Source organism: Labeo rohita, chromosome 18 (assembly GCF_022985175.1).
Source record: "Labeo rohita strain BAU-BD-2019 chromosome 18, IGBB_LRoh.1.0, whole genome shotgun sequence".
NCBI lineage: Eukaryota > Metazoa > Chordata > Actinopteri > Cypriniformes > Cyprinidae > Labeo > Labeo rohita.
In genome coordinates, this window is record NC_066886.1 from 13,061,775 (window position 1) to 13,085,838 (window position 24,064).

A 24,064-nucleotide genomic window follows, 5' to 3' on the forward strand; every position below is an offset into this window, starting at 1 on the left:
GGGAGCGCGCAAGTGGTGCGCATGCGCGACCAAAATAAAAAATGTGCTGGGTAAACAAGACCGCTTTTTTACGCACCGACATGATGATATACAGTGTTTAACGCACGATCACCGTTTTAGATGGACTGACTGTAATACTGTATACGATTTCCAGTCAAACTGAACGCATAAATCTAAGCAATGTGCTGCCGTTTCAGAGCAAAACCCAAAACTGTGATTATCTAATGACCTGATTCACTCAGCAATTCCGGTAACCTGCCAAAATAAAAGCTTGCTGATTTAAGGTTTGAAAATGTGTAAAATTCATCTAAAAATAAAAAATAAAAAACAATTGTTGGATATACACTATCAGTCAAAAGTTTGTGAACAGTAAGATATTTCATGTTTTTTTAAAAGAATTCTCTTCTGCTCACCAAGCCTGCATTTATTTGATCCAAAATAGCCTACAGCAAAAAAGTAATACTGTGAAATATTTTTACTATTTAAAATAACTGTTTCCTATTTGAATATATTTTAAAATGTAATTTATTCATGTAATAAAACCTACATTTTCAGCATCATTACTCCAGTCTTCAGTGTCACATAATCCGTCAGAACTCATTGTAATATGCTGATTTGCTTTTCAAGAAACATTTTTATTATTATTATATTTATTATTATTATTATTAATATTATTTATAATTATAATCTAAGTTATAATTATAATTTATATTATACTATATTATAATTTATATTTTTAATAATAATAATATAATTTATTATTATTATATTTATTTATTATCAATATTTAAAGTTGAGTATTTTTTTCAGGATTCTTTGATGAATAGAAAGATCCAAAGATCAGCATTTATCTGAAATAAAAAGCTTTCATCAGGTTTTTTTTTTTTTTTTAAATCAAAGAAACCTGAAAAAATTCTACTCAGCTGTTTTCAACATAATATTAGAATGATTTCTGTAGGATCATGTGACTGGAGCAATTCAGCTTTGAAATCACAGAGATAAATTACATTTTAAAATATATTCAAACAGAAAAGAGTTATTTTAAAGTGTGAAAATATTTTTTAAAAATGGTGAGCAGAAGAGACTTCTTTAAAAAATAAAATAAAAAACATAAAAAATTGTACTGTTCAAAAACTATATCAGATATATACATTACAGAAATGTTTTTTGCTAATATTTATAGTCAAATAGTATAGGCCAAGAGTAAAGTGGTTAAGATTGTCAGTTTACTAAACTAGCCTGCTTTTGTGACTTCATGCATGCTGTAGCTTATCTGAAACTTTCTCAGTGGAGACAAAATCTCAGCTGAGCTGGAACACTGAATAGACTTCATGTGATCGTCTTTCTTGTTGCAGCATTTTGGACTTATCAGCAGTGTTGGGGAGTAACTAGTTACATGTAATGGAAGTACTTAATTTAATTACAAAATAAATGTAATTGTAATTATTTACAGTTACTGAGAGAAAAAATGTGTAATTAAATTAGTTACTTTTGAAAAATGCTTACAAATGATTACAAAGGGGATTACATCTGAATTTTTTCACACACCCACCCCCACTTACAGACTTAATTGACTTCTTTCATAAATTGCATTGACCGCTCTAAAATGAGACACCAATGTTTCAGGAGTTTAGGACACAGAATAGGACACATGCTTATTTAATAACTGTTTTATTTCCTATTTGGGTTTATGCATAAGCTTTATTTTTTAAGATTGTTTTTTCCAAAGCATTGTTAGATGCTAGTGTTTACTGTCATAACTATGCAAACATGATCTTGTTATGACATATAATGCAGCTGCGCTCACGGCGACCCGAGTTCGATTCCCGTCTCGAGGTCCTTTGCCGATCCCGCTAACCTCTCTCCTCCCAGCTCTTTCCTGTCATCTCTCTACTATCACAATAAAATGCATAAAAAGTAAAAAAAAAAAAAAGTCTGAATTTGTGGTGGCTGTGCTTTAAATTAAATTATTACACAGTTCTGTGGAATGCTTGATTCTGATTGGTCAGTCATGACATTTCAAGGTATGTTATATTTAATAACTTAAGGGGCTTAACTTCGGGGCAACTTAAGTCAGTGCTATATGCTTGATAATTTTTCTTTGCAAAAGCTTTGTGTTTGCTTAGCTAATAAAATATTAAAGCTTAATTCAATATTGGGTGGACAATTTCTTAATTCTGTCATCCTGGTATCGTAGACTCGCTCTATTGTTTCATACAAACGCAGCTGCTGCCATTTTTTTTTAACTAACAAACTAGTACTACTTCCTTAATTATTTATGTGTTGAAATGTTGTGTAAGAAAAGTGGTATGACTGCACTGTATACCTAAAATATCTAGTCTGAACTTGCCGTTTGCTAGCAACTGATTTCTTCATGGAAGCTTTGCGTTCAAATATTTCAACTCAGATCAGTGTTTCGTGTCTAATTATTTTGACACGAAACATCTAAATAATCTATCAAGCAGATGTGTAATAAGTGGGATAATGTTGTTGATAATGTAGCCAGTTGTTATCGCAAAATAAAGATGTATGTTATCCCTTACTTATTTCTTAATTCAAGTGATGAAGGATTTTTAAAGTCTGACAGTAATCAGTGTTGAGTGCTACTGTAAGGCTAACTCTGCCTGGTTTAAATGTTTCAAAATGATTAACAGTTGAAAATATTAAAAATTTAGAAAAGTAATTAAAAGTAATGTTACATTACTTTTATAAAGTAATTAAAAAAGTTACACTACTTATTACATTTTAAATCAAGTAATCTGTAACCTATTACATTTCCAAAGTAACCTTCCTAACACTGCTTATCAAAACAATAATATAATTTACATGGCTCCACAAAGGCAGTCCTGGGAGTAGCTTATATTGCAATAGACTAAATGTCACTCTGAGATCAACTGAGTGTTTTTACAGAATCTTGAATTCGCAGTGTTTGGGACAAAATTAAAAAATAAAATGATATTTGATTTGTCCCCCTTTGCTTTAATGGTAGCAGCACTCAGCCCACATGATAAAAAATGATAATGTTTTTTGACCTTTTGTGCAATAGAATAAAAATGGCCAGTGTTGCAGATATGCCAATTTGATTAGTTTCCTAGAAACAGTACAGCATCTTAATTCCAAATTATCTATTAAACATCTTAATCTCTTTTAATATGTCACTGATTTCTTTTTTTTTTTTCATTTATTTTCTATTGGCAAACATTATGAAATCAGGAAAGGTGCGAAACTGAACAATAGCTGCAATTGACTTTCATGTATTAAAAGTATTGACGTTACTTTGAGAACGTCAATACTTCTAACACCTATAACACCACGCGAACCTCTGATGATGACACGCCACTTGCACTTGTAAAAGTAACACGTGAGCATCTCTGTAAAAGACTGACAGTTTGAGGATGACATGCCCAAAGGATCTGTGGCATTTGGGGCTGAGAGAGCGCACTTCTCTCACTGGATCACAACGCTCCTGTCAGTATGCGGTCTTTATAAGCGCGTTGCTTTTTATGAACGATTTGAGATAGGAGAAATTCTCCTCATCGTGTAAATATTGGCAGCGAATATCGACGATATCAGCGCTGAACCGTGAGCTCGCTGGAGGACAGCGCCTGCGATCTCCATTCAGCCGAGAGGCGCTAAGCGGACAGCCGATGTAAGCGGTGTCACCCCCGGGGTACTTTTAGGATGCAGAGATCACCTGTGGAGGATGCCAGCTGCCTCTCAAAATACTTCTTCTGGTAAGATGCGACCAAAATATTAAACGTTTTAGATGTTTGCGTGTCCATGTGTGTAACAACAACAAAATGTTCTGGTGTTTAAATATCAATAATAGTTACTTTATTCACACGGAATCTACTCAGACTACACCTGATGACCTATATTTTCATAGACATTTTTAATTACAGCGACGTTTAAATTCCACACTACGTTAGAACTCTGACCTCTACAGAAATATTTCTTTTTATTGCTTTATAACTTTATAGGCTACATGTTTTAACACCGTTTTCTAACAACGCTTCTACAACCTTAAAAGTTCAAAAGTTAATTTAACCAGAGCAAACAAGCTACAGTAGACGTTCGCAAACAGAAGCTGAAGGTTCGACTGAGGTGGTAACCATAGCAACAGTGCGTCGTTCGAACGCTTCTCTTCAGCTGTTTAGAATTACATAACACAACTGTTGTATAAATCTGAAAAAGAAAACATCAAATTAACATAAAGTTATCTGAATAATTCGCACACTCGTCGTGACTCCAGGGTGTTTATACAACTGTACTACACTTCCCTGTGTCTACTTAATAACTTAAGTTCACTTTAATTAATACAATCAGAATATTTTAGTTTTCAACATCTGTTCTGACTGTTTACAGGTGGACAAACCCTATAATGAGAAAGGGTTTTAGGGAGAAACTGAGGCCATCTGATGTTTATCAAGCTCCCAGTCAAGATGCAGCAGACACTCTTGCAGAGCGTTTGGAAAAGTTAGTATTTGCATGCTCACCCTTTCCTGACAAGATATTTAAAACTGTTTTATTTTGTTTTGCTTTTTCCTGAGTGTATGTGACCCTGGACCAAAAAACAGTCTTAAGTAGCACGGGTATATTTGTAGCAATAGCCAACAATACACTGTATGGGTTTAAATTATAGATTTTTCTTTTATGCCAAAAATCATTAGGATATTAAGTAAAGATCATGTTCCATGAAGATACTTTGTAAATTTCCTACCGTAAATATATCTAAACTTAATTTTTAATTAGTAATATGCATTGCTAAGAACTTCATTTGGACCATTTTAAAGGCAATTTTCTCATAATTTAAATTTTTTTGCAACTTCAGATTCCAGATTTTCAAATAGTTGTGTTTTGGTTAAATATTGCTCTATCCTAACAAACCATACATCAATGGAAATGTAAGGATGTCATTTTATGACTGATTTTGTGGTTTAGAGTCACATACTTTCCTCAGGCTCTTCTCTTCACTAACCAAAAACTTCTTGATGTAAACTGAGCAAATTTACATCATGAGGTGATTCAAACCGAACTCACAGTTTTGGTTTCTACTGTGACTTTCAGAATCCTTAGTGCCTCTGTTACTCACCAAAGCAAATATCACACCTTTAGGTGTCTGTGTGAAAAGAAGGGAGAAAAGAGGAACAAAGTGTAAAATGTCACCCTGCCCATTCCAGTAAAGTTCCTCCCATGCCATGTCTTACATAAACAACAATACATCCATGCCAGTGCCCTGCTAATGGGCATCAAACGCGACCTTTTAAAGTGCCAGGCTCCTGGTGAGTGATAGATGATGAGCATTTCTGTTAATCCTCTAATGTGCAGTACTGCTGGGAATTTGAATTAACAGGTTGGAGCAGTCTCCGCCGTTTCCCAAAGCTTGTCTTTGCTCTGTTTAATAAGTTCGCTAAATCACCTTGGTTATATAGGAGTGCACCAAACAATGTGGACCATACCCGTTTTATTGTGGGTGGGTGGATGCTGTTTAACTGTTCCATTCAGTTTTCTCTTTTTCCCTAAACAGAGAATGGGACAGAGAAGTTGCATCTGGAAGGAAAAAGCCCAGTCTACTACGAGCATTGGCACGATGCTTCATATGGCCTTTTCTGTTCTTCGGTTTGCTCCTATATATAGGCGTAAGTGTCTGAATAATTTCTGTCTCTGGTCTTTTTTTGAGTGTTGATCTCTGAATACAACAGTTTAGTACAAGAGAGACCAAACGCATGAAGTGTGATAATTTGTATGCACATGGGTGGATACTGTTTGCTCATCGGTACGAAGTTGTGTGATTCCTACTGCAGGTAACAATGCAGTGTGACTTTCTAAGTGAAGAACCTCTTGTTGATTTTGTATGTACATACTTTTGATGTTTACGTTTGTAAATTTGAATATGAAGATGTCACTTCTGTTACTGTTTTTCAGGAGGCTTCAAAAACAGTGCAGCCGCAGCTTTTAGGGCGAATAATTGCGTCATTTGACCCGGTCCATGAACCAGAGCGAGCCAATGGTTACTTTCTTGCCTTAGGTCTCGGCTTGCTGTTCACTGTCCGCTTTCTCCTGCTCCAGCCTGCCATGTTTGGACTGCACCACCTGGGCATGCAGATTAGAATCGCACTTTTTAGCATAATCTTTAAAAAGGTTTGTGTCTACTATCATCTTTCCACAAATTATTCTAGCAAAATATACAATTAAGTAACAGTATATTAAGTGTATTAATTTCTTCTAATCTTGACCCTTAGACCTTAAAACTTTCTAGCCGAGTTTTGGACAGTATAAGCACAGGTCAGCTGGTCAGTCTGATGTCAGCCAACCTGGGCAAGTTTGATCAGGCAAGTATGAGAAGAGCAAATCACAAGCTTTCCCTCATTTTGCTGGATGATAGGTCGCCTGTGATACTGTGATACCTTTTTGTCTTCAAAGGTTTAGTTCACCCATGAATGAAAATTCTGTCATTAATTACTCACAAATGAAGCACAAATTAAGGTATTTTTGATGAAATCCGAAAGCTTTCATAGACAGCAATGCAATTGACACGTTCAAGGCCCAGAAAAGTAGTAAGGACATTGTTAAAATAGTCCATGTGACATCAGTTCATCCTTAATTTTATGAAGCTACAAGAATACTTTTTGTGCACAGCGAAGAAAAAACATTTTTATTCAACAATATAATATATAGCTCTTACTACCTTTCTGGGCCTTGAATGTGTCAGTCCCTTTGCTGTCTATGCAGGGTTAGAAACCTCTTGGATTTCATCAAAAATATCTTAATTTGTGATTTGGAACGACATGAGGGTGAGTAATTAATGAAAGAATTTTCATTTTTTGGTGAACTATCCCTTTAAGCCAAAAATACAACACAGTGCAATGCATTAAAAAAAGCACCATTTTCAAAATGGCAGCATTTGTTTAACACAGAAATCTTTTGTAAGAATATAAAAGTTTGTACTGTATTTATTACTTTCAAAAAATAACAAACTTTTGAATGGTAGTGTATCTATGGCCAGTTTGTAAAGAAAAGTGAGAGTTTGTGTCTAACACAGAGGAGGCTGACCGTTAGAAATGAATATACTGCTGCTAACAGGCCACGTACACACTGGAGCTAAATTTGGTTGTCAGTTCACCTTTTACTCCTTAATCGCGTTCTGTACACACATAATTCACTAAAATACGGGAGTGACAACCACATTCGACAACTGCATTAACTCTCGGAAAATACAGGTACAGAAATTCTATGTAGTGTGCACGGAACTGCTAATGTTAATGACATATTTAAATGCACATCAGAAATAATGTTTGTACGCGAGATGCAATAAAATAACAGTGAAATAAGTCTTGACATTTTGTGCTCACAAGCCCTGTGGTAAAGTTTCAGTGTTGCCAGATCTTCATAGACAATAAAGCAACAAACAAGGACGAGCACAAAAATAAAACACTCAAATGCTTTATGATTTATAACACCCCAAAAATCATATATCTCATATCCGCAACAGACCACTTTATTAACTCCATAAAATGCCTAGCTTTATGATGTAAGACCAAACAACATGCTTAAAAGCACTTGTAAATATGAGGACAGGGCAACACCGCAGGGCAGCTCTGTCTTAAGCAGCCTCCCGAGCATAAACAAAACACAGCACATCTATTAGCAATGGTGTAGTTAAAATCGATGGACAAAAAGAGTCTTTAGCTGAAAAATGGCAGATACCAAATGGCTAAATTCTACATGGAACAATAATTTACAGGACTCCTGTATTTAAATGTGGCTGTCACTCCTGAAACTTGCAGTGTGTAAGTAGCTACATGTTGGCTGAGCATTAAATGTAGCATAATGCTTCAGCGGGGAGTGTAGCTGAACTCTGGAACATCCTGAGAAGGTAGAGCCAATGTGCTGAATATTGATACACTCTGTAAGTGGTCTGAAGCAATTAGCACCTGTGTTTAATGTGGGTTCTTCGAGTGTCCTTTCCTTGGAATGTGTGAGATGGTTTTGAATGTTTTGTACCGCTGCAAATGTGCAGAAGCTCCTAGGTGTCAGCCTTTGACATAAACAAATGAAGACTTCAGATGCAAAACCAGCTAAAAGCCATCTCGGTCAAAAATGAGATGATGATACTGAGTGAATGCTCCTGACACATAGTACACGTCCAACAAATACTTTGACTTCAAACTCGCTAAATTCCAGCCTCAGCCCAATCAGAAGTACCAGTACTTACCTAGAAACCTATACAAAGTAGCCAGAAAGAAATGCTAATTTGAAAGAAAAATCTCAGATGGATGGAGGCTTTTGCATCTGAACTCTTCAAATTTAAAAAAATAAATAAATAAAGCTTTGCATTTTTAATTAATTACTTTCTTCTTTTTTTGTGCAGAGCTTGGGTATGGCCCATTTTGTATGGATTTCACCATTGCAATGCATCCTGTGTACAGGACTTATCTGGGAACTCATTGATGTCAACAGCTTCTGTGCACTTGCCGCTATCTCTTTACTGGGTGTTTTGCAGGCCTTTCTCTCACATAAAATGGGTCCTTACAAGTAAGTCTCCAAACTTTCTACCACCAAAAAGTGAGTCTTGCCCAAAGACATTCACATTGACAGACTCTGGCACAGATTTGTTTTAAAGATGATGCTCCCACAAAAACACACATTCCATCTGTGATTCATGCTGGTTAAAGGCTTTGAAGAGTTTGGACAGGTAGTTTGCTTCTGCGTCTGTAATCAGAAGGCTGGTTAGCCTTGTGCTTTTGAGAAATGTAAACAATGTTGGTCAGAACCGCTGCTGAGACAAATTACCACACACAAACTCACAATCAAGCTTAATTCAGTATGTATATTGTCTGTGTTCAGTGCCTTCACTCATGAGACACCATCGTAGACATTAGTCAGAAGTTTATTATGTACAGGATGTGAAGTTCTGTAAGAACAGATACTTCATTTCAATTTTCTTTCTTCTTCTGTTTTCTTTTAGAGCACAAAAAGTGCTACTGACTAACAAACGGTTGGCTCTGACCTCAGAGATCATGGAGAACCTGCATTCGGTAAAGGCCTATGGCTGGGAGGAGATAATGGAGACCCTCATCAAGAACATCAGACAGTAAGGATTAATTCATTTCCAGAATAAATATTTTCTCACTCCCATGTCATCCATGATGTTCATGTCTTCCTTTCTTCAGTCAAAAAGAAATTAAGGTTTTTGAAAAAAACATTCCAGGTTTTTTCTCCATATAGTGAACTTCAATAGGAGCCAGTGGGTTAAAGGTCCAAATTGCAGTTTCAATGGAGCTTCAAAGGGCTCTACACAATCCCAGCTAAGGAATAAGGGTCTTATCTAGCAAAACGATTGGTCATTTTTTTAAAATATAAAAAATCTATATACTTTTTAACCACAAATGCTTGTCTTGGACTAGCTCGGCTTTACACATCACGTAGTCACGTTGGAAAGGTCACGCGTGGGACATAGGCAGAAGTACTAACTCAGTGTTTACAAAGCAACCGTGCGAAGAAGTCAAACACTCTTTACAAAAAAGATAAAACGATGTTGTACGATTTCGAAATTGGAGGAGAAAATTAGATTTTCGAACCAAAGTACACAGAACTAAGCATGTGCGACCTTTCCAACGTATTGCGTGAAGACATAGGCATGCATTCAGAGCTAGTGCAAGATGAGCATTTGTGGTTAAAAGTATATAAATTTTTAATTTTTTTATAAAATGACTGATTGTTTCGCTAGATAAGACACTTATTTCTCAGCTGGGATCATGTAGAGCCCTTGAAACTGCAATTTGGACCTTTAACCCATTGGCTTCTATTGAAGTCCACTTTATAGAGAAAAATCCTGGAATGTTTACCTCCAAAACCTGAATTTCTTTTCGACTGAAGAAGAAAGACATGAACATCTTGGATGACATGGTGGTGAGTAAATTACCAGGAAATTTTTAAGTCAGTACTAACAGTTACAGTTGATATTTTAGTTAATTACATTTATCCCCTAATGCTTTAATTCCCACTTCTTTAATATAAAGTGAAGTTCTTTCCTAAGAGATTTTGGATCAGAGAAACATGAAGCCACAGTCTCCCACTGTTTCTTAGTAGTATTACAGCATGGCAGCACACGGTATGCCTTTGTGTTTTTGTTATCAGCTCAGTCTTGGAGAATCAATGTGTCATTGTTTTTTTAGCTATTTGATATCTCATGACACAGTCTCCAAATATCCTATCCATCTGACGTTCTCCTTCAATGCACGGCAAAGCAAGTTTGTTTATATAGCACATTTCATATACCTTTAATTAGGTAATTCAAAGTGCTTTACATAAAAAGGGTTTAAAATAATTATAAAATAATCAGAACATAGCGAAAGGAATAAAAAAAGCAATCAATAAAAGGGATAGTTCACCCAACAATAATAATTCTGTCATTAATTACTCACCCTCATGTCGTTCCAAACCTGTAAGACCTTCGTTCTTCTTAAGAACACAAATTAAGATATTTTCGATGAAATCCGAGAGCTTTTTGACCCGAGACAACAACGCAACTACCATTTTCAAGGCTCAGAAATGTAGTAAGGATATTGTTAAAATAGTCCAGGTCAGTTCTACAAAATAATCAGTTTGGTACTTTCCCATGATTTGGCTCAGTTGTAGCACATACAGGTTGAGCAAAGGTTGTGCAAGAATTGAGCCTTGAGTGACTCTGCATGTTTGTCATTCTTACTTCTTGTAAACTGTTTGTAGGGATGAGGTGAAGCTGACCAGGAAGATTGGCTCCCTGCGCTACTTCTACAGCTCTGCATACTTTTTCTCAGCCATCTTTGTGATTGTGGCCGCAGCCGTGCCTCACGCCCTCAGCCGCGGTATCAACCTTCGTCGCATATTCACCACTCTCTCCTACTGTATGGTCCTGCGTATGACAGTCACTCGACAACTGCCCGGCTCCATCCAGATGTGGTACGACACCATGCGGCTTATTTGGAAGATTGAAGTGAGTCTACATGCTCTAAAACTAGCACAAGTGCAGCCCATTCTCACAGTTCCTGTGTGATACACCATGAATTATGACTTATTAGGGGTGCACATTTTTTAACATTCAATATTTTGATGTTCTGCACCCTCAGATTCCAGATTTTCAGATAGTTCTCGGACAAATATTTTCATTTTCTACTAACCAGTTCATTTGTGAATTTTTGCATTAATGCCATTTTAGTAGTAATGCTAAATGATATCTGCTATAATATAGCTATAAAGGTAAATCATTTCTGGTTTGGTGTTCATAAAGGGAAAACACTCATCTGAAAGCACTCTGCTTGGCATCAGTATTTTATTGAGTAATGCTGTGAACTCTACTGAACTTTGAGATATTGTTGTTATTACTGTGGTCTTCTCTGTATCCAGAGCTCTACCTAAAACTTTACCTTACCTGTTTCCTCAAGGAATTTCTTTGTAAGGAAGAATACAAGTTGATGGAATATGATCTCAGCATCACTGAGCTGGAACTTATAGATGTGACTGCTTCTTGGGATGAGGTATAGTAATGCATTCATAGTCTTTTGGATTGAAGAGTTCACCCAAAAAAGTTCTGTCATAAATTACTCACCCTCATGTCATTCCAAACCTGTAAGACCTTTGTTCATCTTCAGAGCCTTAATTAAAATATTTTTGATATTTCGAAATATTGTGAAATATTTTAGATATTTCGAAATATTGTGAAATATTTGAGAAATTTTGAAATCTGAGAGCTTTCTGACTTTAAACCCCTGGTATGGAAGAGAATATATTGTTGAAAGCCATTTTTTGTTCTCTTCGCACACAAGTATTCTCGTAGTTTTATATAATTATGGTTAAACCACTGATGTCACATGGACTATTTTAACAATGTCCTTACTACCATTCTGGGACCTGAACTTGGTAGTTGCATTGCTGTCTATGCAGGGTCAGAAAGCTCTCGGATTTCATCAAAAATATAATTTGTGTTCCAAAGATGAACGAAGGTCTTATGGGTGAGTAATTAATGACAGAATGTTCTATCCCTTTAAGAACATCTCTCCTGGATTTCTATTCTGTATCATCAGATCCTTACCTTTCTTTTCAAAAAAGATTGATTCTTTTCTTTTCAATTCTTTTCGAATGAGCAAAAAGCTCATTTAGAGAACTAATTGCGATGCTCTATGTTGACTGTTTCTCAGTCTCTTTGAATATGAATTGCATGTAATAAATTAGTTTTAAGGCTAATGACCCATGAAGCCTAACTGAGGTCAACGATTAACCCTGAGTGAGTCAGGTCCTCCTTCTATTCCTTTAAAGATCCCATCATCCCCTCCCTATGGGAACATGTACGGTTTTGTTTTAGTGAGACAGTCATGTACTTAAAGGGACAGTTCACCCAAAAGTAAAAACTGTCATTAATTACTCACCCTAATATCATTCCAAACCTGTAAGACCTTTGTTCATCTTCAGAATTTTATGAAGTTGGGAGAATACTTTTTGTGCGCAAAGAACAAAAAATAATGACTTTATTCAACAATTTCATCTCTTTATTATCAGTCTTCATCATGTTTATAGCTTTAAAAATTTAAGGTTGAACTACTGATGTCACATGGACTATTTTATTGATGTCCTTACTACTTTTCTGAGCCTTGAACATGTCAGTTGTGTTGCTGTCTATGCAGGTTCAGAAAGCTCTCAGATTTCATCAAAAATATTTTTGTTTTGTGTTTCGAAGATGAACGTAGGTCTTACAGGTTTGGAACGACATGAGGGTGAGTAAATAATGACAGAATTTTCATTTTTGGGTGAACTGTCTCTTTAAGTGAAACTTTATTAGGTGAAGGAGGGATCAGTATTTTTGAACGAATTAAGTGTGTATATGTATTGCAGTGTAAATACCCTCTGTGTTTTTTCAGGGTCCTGGTGAACTTTTGGAAAGGATAAAACAGGAGAACAAAGCTAATGGCCATCACAATGGAGATGCAGGAATCTTCTTTACCAACCTATATGTGACTCCTGTACTGAAGGACATCAGTTTGAATCTGAAGAAAGGAGAGATGTTGGCTGTTACCGGTTCTATGGGATCTGGAAAGGTAGGAGTGCTTGCCGTTATTTTCAAATCTGTCGTAAATATATGTCAGAGCAAAAAAAATTGAAATATATTTATTTACATTAAAATAATTATTATATATTTATTATTATCATTTAATTTATAATTTCTTTAAATTTAAGCTTAAAGAAACGTTTTGTTGATTAAAAAAAACACATTTTCTACTTTACAGTTAGAAATTAGTGTAGGAAATGAGACTAAACAATTCTAAAGAATAATTCACAATTAAAACAATTATGGTGAATAAATAAAAGGCCAAGTACACTACAGTGTGAAGCCTTTAATAAGCTAAAAAAAATAAGATGAAATGTAAAAGGATGAGTAAAGCTAGCTGTATAAGAGAAAGCAAACATTTGCTAAAAGGAAACTGTAAGGTTGTCATTGTTCAGACATAATGTCTGTATTTATAGAGCTCATTGTTGATGACCATACTCGGGGAGCTGGTTCCCTCCTCTGGGAAGATCCGACACAGCGGTCGAATCTCCTACTCCTCCCAAACAGCCTGGATCATGCCTGGCACCATCCGAGACAACATCCTTTTTGGTCTGACCTATGATGAGTATCGCTACAAGAGTGTGGTCAAAGCATGCCAGCTCGAGGAGGTACTGACAAATTAATGCTCTTCAGTCCACTCTTTGTCTCTCTTATTTCCTTTAGTTTTACTCCCATCTCCAATTTCTCAGTTGTATTTCTGTCCCTCTGTCTACAGCATATTGCTTGACCTCACTCGTCTCTTTTCTCAACCTAACTAGCACTCCTCTGCGTTCTCTCAAGGTTTTGGCTCCTGGTTTGCTTCTGTTTCTGTCTTCCCTCTTTCTCTCTCTCTTCTTTCTCTGCCTTTCTCTCTTTCTACATGGAATGTTCACCTGGCAATTGAACTGAGAACCTTTGTTAGACGTAAAACTGTGTCATATTACTCCACTCATGGTTTTCTCCCCTCACCCTCAATCTCTTGATACCAAATCAGCCAATCGTGTGCAACTATCAGCAGCCAAAGTGTTGAATGACAGGCCCCTTGTTTAATTGAGTCTTACAAGAAAAGACGGTCAGGAGATCTGCTGAGAACACATTCATGTCCAGGCATCAGTCTGACGTGTGAGATTTATTTGTGCTAGTGGATGAGGTTTGTCTAGTGAAAATGCAAGGCTTTACAAACGCTGCAAAAATGTAAATTAAATTCACAAAGATAACGATTTCATATTTTCAGAGAATATGTGACCCTGAACCACAAAACCGGTCATAAGTAGCATGGGTATATTTGTAGCAATAGCCAACAATACATTGTGTGGGTCAAAATGATCAATATTTCTTTTATGCCAAAAATCATTAAGATATTAATTAAATCATGTTCCATTAAGATATTTTGTAAATTTCCTGCCACAAGTATATCAAAACTTAAGTTTTGACTAGTAATATACATTACTAAGAACTTTATTTGGACAACTTTGTTTTTTTTTTTGTTCTCAATATTTCGATTTTTGTTTTGCACCCTCAGATTCCAGAATTTCAAACAGTGGTATATTGTCCAAATATTGTCCTATGCTAACAAACCATACATTCATAGACAAAATGGTTTCAGTGTCACTTATATAGTGAATTAATTGTGATTATTTTGTTTTAAGCATAAATCTGACAGAACTGATAAAAAAAATAGCTAACTAGGCAATATGTCAATAAGTCAAACAAAATATGTTTTTAGTGCATTTTACATGCGATTTTTAAAATAATAAAAATCACATTAAAAAAATCGAACATAAAATCATGTACCAGTCACATTTTCTTGGTTAAATAATCATATTTACACTATCAGAAAAAAATAAAAATTTATTTTATATTTTTACATTAACAATGTAATCAATATTTTATTTATTAAAGCCAAGTATGAATCTCATCAAGTTGTTGTTTTTAAGCATTTTACATTTATTGCAAAATAATAACAATTTAAAAAGCATGTTTTATTTGTAAAGTTATATTCAGCTTTTTTTTTAATAGTTAACTTTTAATTATTTGTGAATGTTTTGGATCATCAGTCATCAAAGTTTAGTAAATACTGATCACAGACACTGAGATTAAGACGATTACTACCTAAAAACTCCCACAGATCATGTTTTCATGCCATTTTAAATCTTATTTTGATGTGACAAGTGATTATATCTAAGTGTGTGAGTTGTTTACTTACTTTTTCTTAAATTAATCTTCCTGTTAACACCATTATATTGTTTGCTTAGTCTGATTTGTGAATGCGGAATGTGCACGAACACGAGACGGCATTTATCGCATGAACCAATCACAGCCGAGAATAACCAGTCACATCCAATCATAACGTCATCTCATTGCCTCCTCTTTCCTGATTTTTCCCCATTCATTCTCGCCACCAAGCTCACTGCACATTTTAAGGTGTCTGTTAAAACTCAGTGGGCTCAGAGGAGGCAGAAAAAAGGTTATATTTTTAGTTTAATCGTAGTTTATTTATATAACATATTTCTGAATGGTGAACCTGGGACATTTACAATCTGTGTCAGTTCCCATGTTTCCCATAAAGAGAAAAGTGAATGTGATTCCTCTCAAACAAAGCATGTTTTCAGAGTAAATGGTTATTACAGGCACAATTAATGTCTGTTTGTTACGAAACATCGGGACTGTAACAACAGAAGATGTGTGTGTGTGAGGCGGCTATTGTTATTACAATGGTAAGCTAGGCCACAACAACAGAGTGTGAGAAGTTAGCCGTTTGTGTGCTAACTAGCAAGAAACTCCAAAGTGTTGTTGTTTTATGTACATAATGAGTCTTTATTCAGTGTATGCTAATAGATCAAGATGCAGAAACTTTTGCTTTCCCAGCATACATACTTAATCTTCTGAGTCACGCGTTAGAAACGAGCTCTCAGTGCAAACAGCAAGACTAGCGGGATCTAATAAATGGATTTGTGGAGTCTTTAAAATGTAAAGTGGAAACGCCCAGGTTTAGTGGGCTTGTGTTATCCATGTATTTCCTTTGTGGCACTGATATACTAGCATTTCAGTCCTTATTCGTGTTGTTTCTAGGCAGTAAACCCTGGCATTTCCATCTTAAAGACTGATTTGTTTGTGTAGGGTTTTAAAATCTTTCTACTGCATCACTGCATTTAATTATTATTTTTAATGCTTCTACAACGGACAGAGTTGATGACAAGGTAAGTACTTGTTCTTCTCAAGTGTTATGTGGTCCCTGTTAAGAAAAAAAGCTTAAACCAGACTAACTTAACTCAGGCTGGTCTGCTAGTTTTAAAGAGGTTTTGGGAACAACCAACAATTATTCAGGCAAAAAAGACCCAAAAACATTTTAGGGTGGTTTTTTAAGCATGAGTGTTTCCGTTATTTCATGTCAAAAAGGTTTTTAACCACCAAATTTATGCTGTAAGTGCGTGTTGTCTTGTGTCTGTGTGCTTCAGAGTCTTGTAAAGTAGCATGTGGTTTTTGGCTTTCCCTAAATTTATTAAAAATGTCTTACTTTCTCTTGCTCTGTATAATGATATGTTTTATTATCAGGATCTGGCTGCTCTTCCTGAGAAGGATAAGACGCCTATGGCTGAGGGGGGTTTAAACTTGAGTGGGGGTCAGAAGGCACGTGTGGCTCTAGCCAGGTATGTCACACATTTCCTCACCTGCACTTAAACATCTCTCAACTCCTCAGATGTACACCAGCACCTGTTGTTTAAGTCACGCTGGAAACCTCACTTCTCTGCTCGTTCCCACAGAACTTTAGGGAAGAAAATAAATCATATACATATGACTGTCAAAACACGTTGTTACATCACATCAGGAAGTTTGTTTTTGGATTTACATGGCTATAAACTCAATATTAAATCTTGCAGACGTAAATAAGGAGAGTTTGACAGGCTCTTATTGTTTGTTTGTTTGAACAAAAGCTTCCCTGTGTCAGCACTGTTGTACACGTTTACCTTAAAATATACTCTTAAACTCTTAAAATTAAATCTCAAAATGTTATTGAGTGATATATTTTATTTTCTGCACAGGGCTATTTACAGAGATGCTGATGTTTACCTGCTTGATGCACCGTTTACTCACCTGGATATTGCAACAGAAAAAGAGATATTTGACAAGTATGTATATGGATTCATTTAACTAAATAATGAACTTCCCCATTTATATCATGTTGCATTTTGGCTTTCATTGTGAGATTGCTCTATGCCTGTTTTCTGATGCAGTAGACTTGGGATCAGAATTTCTGTATGTTCCAAAGTAATAAACAATACTTTTCTACTAAGTGCATTAAAAAAAAATTAAACATCTTTTAGAATTTCCATCCAAGTTAATAGAGTGCAACAGTCGGGTTCCAGAAGTAAAAATCAGAGATCTGAGACAAGCAAATTGTACCACTCCCATGAAACACTTCAATGACGTGATATATTGTATATAGTATATAATATATAATGACATTTCCATATGTTCTAAAACTATTTAAATATTTGTATATACACATATGCGTAAAATATATCTCTGTATATACTATATTGTTTATATATGCATTTGCAACATCTTTTTATCAATAGTTTTTAGTGATGTCAAATTGACTAATTGCGATTAATTGCATCTAATTATTTATATCTAAATTTTTTTTTTCTATTATATATTGTATATATTTACATGTGTGTTTGTGTGTATATATAATATGCATTTTCAAAATCTGTTAATAGTTTTTAGTGATGTCAAATCGATTAAACACAATTAATCGCATCCAATTATTTATATATCTATATATATACATTTTTAGACTATATATTGTATATATTTGCGTGTATGTGTGTATAATATGGTTTTTAACATCTTTTAATCAATAGTCTTTAGTGATGTCAAATCGATTAAACACGATTACCAATTATATATATATATATTTTTTAGACTATATATTCTATATATTTACATGTGTGTGTGTGTTATTAATATGCTTTTTTTAACATCTTTTATTCAGTAGTTTTTAGTGATGTCAAATCGATTAATCGCGATTAATCGCATCCTGTTATTTATATATATATATATATATATACATTTTTTCGACTATATATTGTAAATATTTACGTATGTGTGTGTGTGTGTGTGTATAATATGCTTTTTTAGCATCTTTTAATCAATAGTTTTTTTTTAGTGATGTAAAATTGATTAAACACGATTAATCACATCCAATTATTTATGTACATTTTTTGACTATATATTGTATATATTTATGTGTGTGTGTGTGTGTGTATATATAATGTGCTTATTAAACATCTTTTAATCAATAGTTTTTAGTGATGTAAAATCGATTAATCGTGATTAATCGCGTCCTGTTATTTATTTATATATATATATATATATATATATACATATACATTTGTTCTATTATATATTGTATATATTTACATGTGTGTGTGTGTATATTCATTTATTATATATTCATATTTACATATGATTAACATATGATTTATATTATATATAAACACATATATGTGTGCATATTTATATATATACATATAAACATACACAGTACATACATATATTATGTAAAAAATTGTTTTGGATGTGTTTGGATTGTTTTTTGCTGTGTAACCTTATTTTTATGTATTTACCCAGATGTCTGTGTAAGCTGATGGCCTCTAAGACACGCATCTTGGTAACCAATAAGATTGAGCATTTAAAGCGAGCTGACAAGATCTTACTCCTCCACAACGGTGAAAGCTTTTTCTACGGCACCTTTTCAGAGCTTCAGTCAGAGCGGCCTGATTTCAGCTCTTTGCTTTTGGGTTTGGAGGCCTATGACAATGTAAGCGCAGAACGCCGCTGCTCCATCCTCACAGAGACTCTCCACCGCGTCTCGGTGGATGAGAGCGCAGGCATGCGACCTGAACGCTCTGCTTTTCGCCAAGTGGCCCCGTCCATGCCCGTGTATATAGATGAAAGAAAATCTTCAGTGATCCTCAGCACTCTCGGAGCAACTCGTAAGGCATCCTTCATTCAGATACCTGAAGAAGAGGTTCGGAGGACATTACCTGACCGGAAGTTCTCCCTGGTACCAGAGAACGAGCTAGTGGATGAATCCTTTATGGGAAGCGACGTGTATCATAATCACGGAGTGCATATGGCTGGTCAGAGGCGGCAGTCGGTGTTAGCTTTCATGACTAATGCACAAGGCCAAGGCCGTCGTGACCACCTTCAGTCATCTTTCCGCAGACGCCTGTCCGTCATGCCTCAGAGTGAAGTGGCATCAGAGCTGGACATCTATACTCGCCGTCTGTCAGACAGCGCATATGACATCACCGGGATCCTAGAGGAAGAAAACATTGAGGTGTGGAAAATTCTTGCACTAACTGCAACATATTACTTTACATACAAAGATTTAACTTGGTTTGGTTCTCTTTGCAGGCTTGCTTAGTTGATGAAATAGATGAAAAAGAAGATGTATTTGAAACGACAAAGTGGAACACATATGTCAGATATGTGTCAAATAATAAAAGCCTTCTCTATGTTCTGATCTTCATCTTCCTTGTTGCTGCAATTGAGGTAAACCTAATATTTTTTGTGCATGTATTCATAAATTGTGTACTGACATGTTCTGCATTACAAATGAATATTGTTGATGTGTTTCCATGGTTAAAAAGTTTGCGATTAGTACGATTTAATATAAATTAATTTTATTTAGCAAAAATGCAGTAAGTTGATCAAAAGCGACAGTAAATACAGATTTTTATTTCAAATAAATGCTGTTTATCAAAGAATCCAAGATCTAAAATACATTTTATATGCATAGAATACAGTCAAACCAAAATTTATTCAGACACCTTTAACATTTCTCACATTATCACAGTTTATTCACTATAGTTTAAAAAATTGTAATAAAATAGGACAAGAACTCAAGAGTTAAACTGTGTCAGAACAAATTAATCTTGATAATTTCAGATTACTTTGATAGAAAGGTATGTAACAACTCATGGTCAGGTCAAAGAGTCAAATCAAATTTTTGGTCAAATTTTGATCAATTTTACTGGTAGTCCACTGTATGAATAGTTTTTGGGTATAATATGTTACAGTTCACTTTTATTTTTATCCTTACTTACATACTGTAAATGAACTAAAGTGTCCTGCACCCACTAGTAAAAAATAGCAAATATTATATCTGGTGTCTGAATATTTTTTTGGTTTGACTGTATATTACAATAGAGAACAGTTTATTTAAATCGTAATAATATTTCACTATTTTACTATGTTTTTTTAATTAAATAAATGCATACTTGGTGAGCATAAGAGACTTTTTTCAAAAACAAAAAATATCTTGAACGGTAGTGTACATCTAGATTTACTAACCTTAATCTTTCCTATGTGTTTTTAGGTTGCAGGATCTGTAGCAGGGATTTTTCTGATAACTGAGTAAGTGTTTTTCCTTACCTCATTTTCCAGTAATCTGTTCTTACAGGCAGAATTAAACTCTTCTTTGTCAAGCATTCTTCAGTAGTAATCTGTAATTCATTTTAAAGGGGACATCAGATGCCCATTTTCCACAAGTTGGAATGATTCTTTAGGATCTTCATGAAATATCTGCAAAATACTTTGGTTAAAGTCCCTCAGTGGTTGTGAAAAACAGCACCCTTTTTTACCTTGTCAAAAACAGCTCTGTTCACAGAAAGCTGTTTCAGTGCATGTCTCTTTAAATGATAATGAGCTACTGCTCCGCCCCTCTCTTCCGTTTTGTGTATATTCGGTAGCGTGTTACAATCAAAAACAAAACTATTCTACTGCGTCCTCAGTGGCTCTGAAGTTGGGAGAAAATTAAGACTTTTATGTTCACTTTTACATCCAACTAGAAAACATCTGCATTGCTTTGAGACGCTGTTGTCGCTACAGCTACTCGAGTGCTGAGAAAATGGCGGACAGCGTACAACTGGCTGAGGGTGGAAATATGCTAATATGGGACAGTCCATTAATGGTTGTGGGCAGGGCCTGAGCAATATGACATCATTCTGCTCAGAAAATCAAAACGGCTTGATAATTGAAACTGTTTAGGTTTTTATGGGGATTGCAAAAAAGAACTGAATGTATTTTATAATTGTAGGAGGTTGTGACTAAACACTGCTAAGACATATTTATATGCAAACACCGCGTAAAAGTGAATTTTACATCCGATGTCCCCTTTAATCAATCGACAAAATATAGCATTTTCACTTTATTTGTTGTTGCAGTGAACTTTGGAAAGAAGAGCAACATCGAGCTGACCCAAATATGACAAAGTACTCCAACATGTCTTCACCTGGAAAAAGAAATGGCATCATTGTGACCCCAACAGGCAGCTATTACATTCTCTACATCTACGTGGCCACGTCAGAAAGCCTCCTTGCGATGGGGTTTTTCCGGGGTCTTCCGCTTGTGCACACTATGATCACAATCTCCAAGAAACTGCACCAGAAGATGCTGCATGCAGTTCTCAGTGCACCCATGTCTGTGCTCAATACAATGAAGACAGGTCAGTGTTATCAAAAGTAGAATAAGAAACCCTATTTCCCCAGGTCCACTTTCCGACTTAATACTTTACTGTTTGTATCCCATTTTAACAGGTCGAATCATGAATAGGTTCACCAAAGACATGGCCACCATTGATGACATGCTTCCTCTCCTAATGTTTGACTTTGTCCAGGTTTGAGACTCCTTTGATAAACTTTTTTTGTCAAAAGCCTTAGGTTTTTGTGGGGATTGCATGGGTAGATAGATTTCACTTGGTAGTGTTTAAACAAAATTAAATTAATTAAATTTATGTTATATATACAGTTGACGTCAAAAGTGTTCATACACCTTGCAGAATCTGCAAAATGTTAATGTTAAAATAAGACGGATCATAAAAAATGCATGTTATTTTTTTATGTAGTACTGACCTGTGTAAGATATTTAACATAAAACATGTTTACATATAGTCCACAAGAAAAAATAGTTGAATTTATAAAAATGACCCTGTCCAAAAGTTTACATATGCTTGATTCTTAATGCTGTGTTGTAACCTGAATGATCCACAGCTGTGTGTGTTTTTTGTTTTGTTTTGTTTTTTGTTTTGTTTAGTGATATGTGTCCATGAGTCCCTTGTTTGTCCTGAAAAGTTAAACTGCCCGCTGTTCTTCAGAAAAGTCCTTCAGGTCCCAAAAATTATTTGGTTATTCAGCATTTTTTTTGTATTTGAAACCTTTGCAATGATGACTGTATGAGATCCAACTGAGGGACTCACATGCAACTACTACAGAAGGTTCAAATGTTCACTAATGCTTCAGAATCAAAAACTATGCATTAGGAGCCAGGGGGTGAAAACTTTTTGAATTTGAAGATCAGGGTAAAGGTCTTCTGGGGATCTTCTGTAGCGTCTGAAGGGCAGTAATATATGAAAAAAAAGTTATTTAGGCAAAATAAGAAAAATTTGCACATCTTCATTCCGTTCAAAAGTTTACACCTTCAGCTCTTAGTGCATCGTTTTTCCTTCTGAAGCATCAGTGAGCGTTTGAAGATGGATCTCAGAATCATACAGTCATTGTTGGAAAGGGTTCAAATACACAAGAATGCTGAAAAACCATCAAATCTGTCGGACATGAAAGACTTTTATGAAAGTTTAACTGTTCAGGACAAACAAGGGACTCATGAACAACTATCACTAAACAAAAAAACATTCAGGATCATTCAAGTAACAACACAGTATTAAGAATCAAGCATGTGTAAACTTTTAAACAGGACCATTTTTATAAATTCAACTATTATTTTCTCTTGTGGACTATATGTAAACGTCTTTTATGTGAAATATCTTATTCAACTCAGTACTAAATAAAAAATAACATGCATTTTGTATGATCCCTCTTATTTTGGTAAAATATTTAATATACAGATTCTGCAAGGTGTATGTAAACTTTTGACTTCAACTGTGTATATATTAATTTATATCTAATATGCTGATTTGATGCCCAAGAAACATTTGTGATAGATTTTTTTCCCAGAAATTTTTGATAGATAGAAAGTTCAAAATAACCTTTATTTGAAATAGAAATCTTTTGTAATGTTAAAAAAGATTAAAAAATATTACTTTAAAGTTTTAAACTTTGCTTTTTTTCCTAACAGTTGACTGTGGTGGTGGTTGGCTGTGTTCTTGTGGTGTCCATCGTGCGGCCGTACATATTCCTCGTAGCAACTCCCCTGGCCATTATTTTTATTGTGATGAGGAAGTACTTTCTCCGTACGGGTCAACAACTTAAACAGCTGGAGACAGAAGGTAAGGCCAGATAGTGTGTGCATTCTTTGCATGCAGTTGTTAGATACGTCTGTACAGTTGGCAAAGGCATTCCTGACGCACTCGGCGTGCTGGCGTGTGGCTTGCTGCCAGGGACGAGAAGGCCAGTTAGACAAGGCACTGATGGGAGGTCAGTGCCAGGTCCAAAAACAGGGGAGGAGCAGAGGATGGATGAATCAACCAGAAAGAGAAAAGGATATCTCAAAGGAAACGGCATTGGGCGGGAGGTCAGAGCTTTGTCTCTCGACCAATCATCTGCTGCATCTCTGAATAAGGCAGACCCATTTCTGTTAGTCTCTCTGTAACTCAGACAGGAAGAAAGCTCCTGTTAGCTTCAATTGTCGACTCTCTGTCGCTCTTCCTACTGTCAGCCTGTTCAGGGCCTCTGAGAAAGCAGCTAGGGCTTTCCGTACTTTGTAATACTGGGTTAGCAAAAACCCGACCAGGGATTTCCTCCAGTGTTATCCTGATATCATTCACTCACCATTCCCAACCGATGAGCAATGAGCTTGATGGCGGGGATCCCAGAAAACTGCGCAAACCCTATTGTTTTTCAAACAACAGGAGCTAAAGGTATTGTGTTGTCTATAGAAAGGGAAAGGAATGCTGCAAGGAAAGCTGTGATGAATGAGAAAAATGTGATGATTTAATATCATGGTTAGCTGAACTTGTGGATTAGTTCATTTTGT

The 24,064-nt window shown here is 35.4% G+C and overlaps 1 protein-coding gene across 1 annotated transcript in view; it reads left to right on the forward strand.

Annotated features, from left to right (window-relative positions):
• Window positions 1-3,411: 3,411 nt before the first annotated feature.
• The window catches only part of cftr (CF transmembrane conductance regulator), a 30,134-nt gene continuing 9,481 nt past the window's right edge, over window positions 3,412-24,064 (forward strand). The window contains exons 1-19 of the mRNA XM_051134724.1: window positions 3,412-3,734; window positions 4,366-4,476; window positions 5,528-5,639; window positions 5,926-6,141; window positions 6,243-6,332; window positions 8,372-8,535; window positions 8,969-9,094; window positions 10,732-10,978; window positions 11,427-11,519; window positions 12,897-13,073; window positions 13,501-13,692; window positions 16,619-16,713; window positions 17,107-17,193; window positions 18,701-19,412; window positions 19,490-19,627; window positions 20,454-20,491; window positions 21,301-21,581; window positions 21,673-21,752; window positions 23,207-23,357. Of these exons, the coding sequence (XP_050990681.1) occupies window positions 3,682-3,734; window positions 4,366-4,476; window positions 5,528-5,639; window positions 5,926-6,141; window positions 6,243-6,332; window positions 8,372-8,535; window positions 8,969-9,094; window positions 10,732-10,978; window positions 11,427-11,519; window positions 12,897-13,073; window positions 13,501-13,692; window positions 16,619-16,713; window positions 17,107-17,193; window positions 18,701-19,412; window positions 19,490-19,627; window positions 20,454-20,491; window positions 21,301-21,581; window positions 21,673-21,752; window positions 23,207-23,357 (3,163 nt within the window). The 5' untranslated portion in view covers window positions 3,412-3,681. The remainder of the gene's footprint in view (window positions 3,735-4,365; window positions 4,477-5,527; window positions 5,640-5,925; window positions 6,142-6,242; window positions 6,333-8,371; window positions 8,536-8,968; window positions 9,095-10,731; window positions 10,979-11,426; window positions 11,520-12,896; window positions 13,074-13,500; window positions 13,693-16,618; window positions 16,714-17,106; window positions 17,194-18,700; window positions 19,413-19,489; window positions 19,628-20,453; window positions 20,492-21,300; window positions 21,582-21,672; window positions 21,753-23,206; window positions 23,358-24,064) is intronic.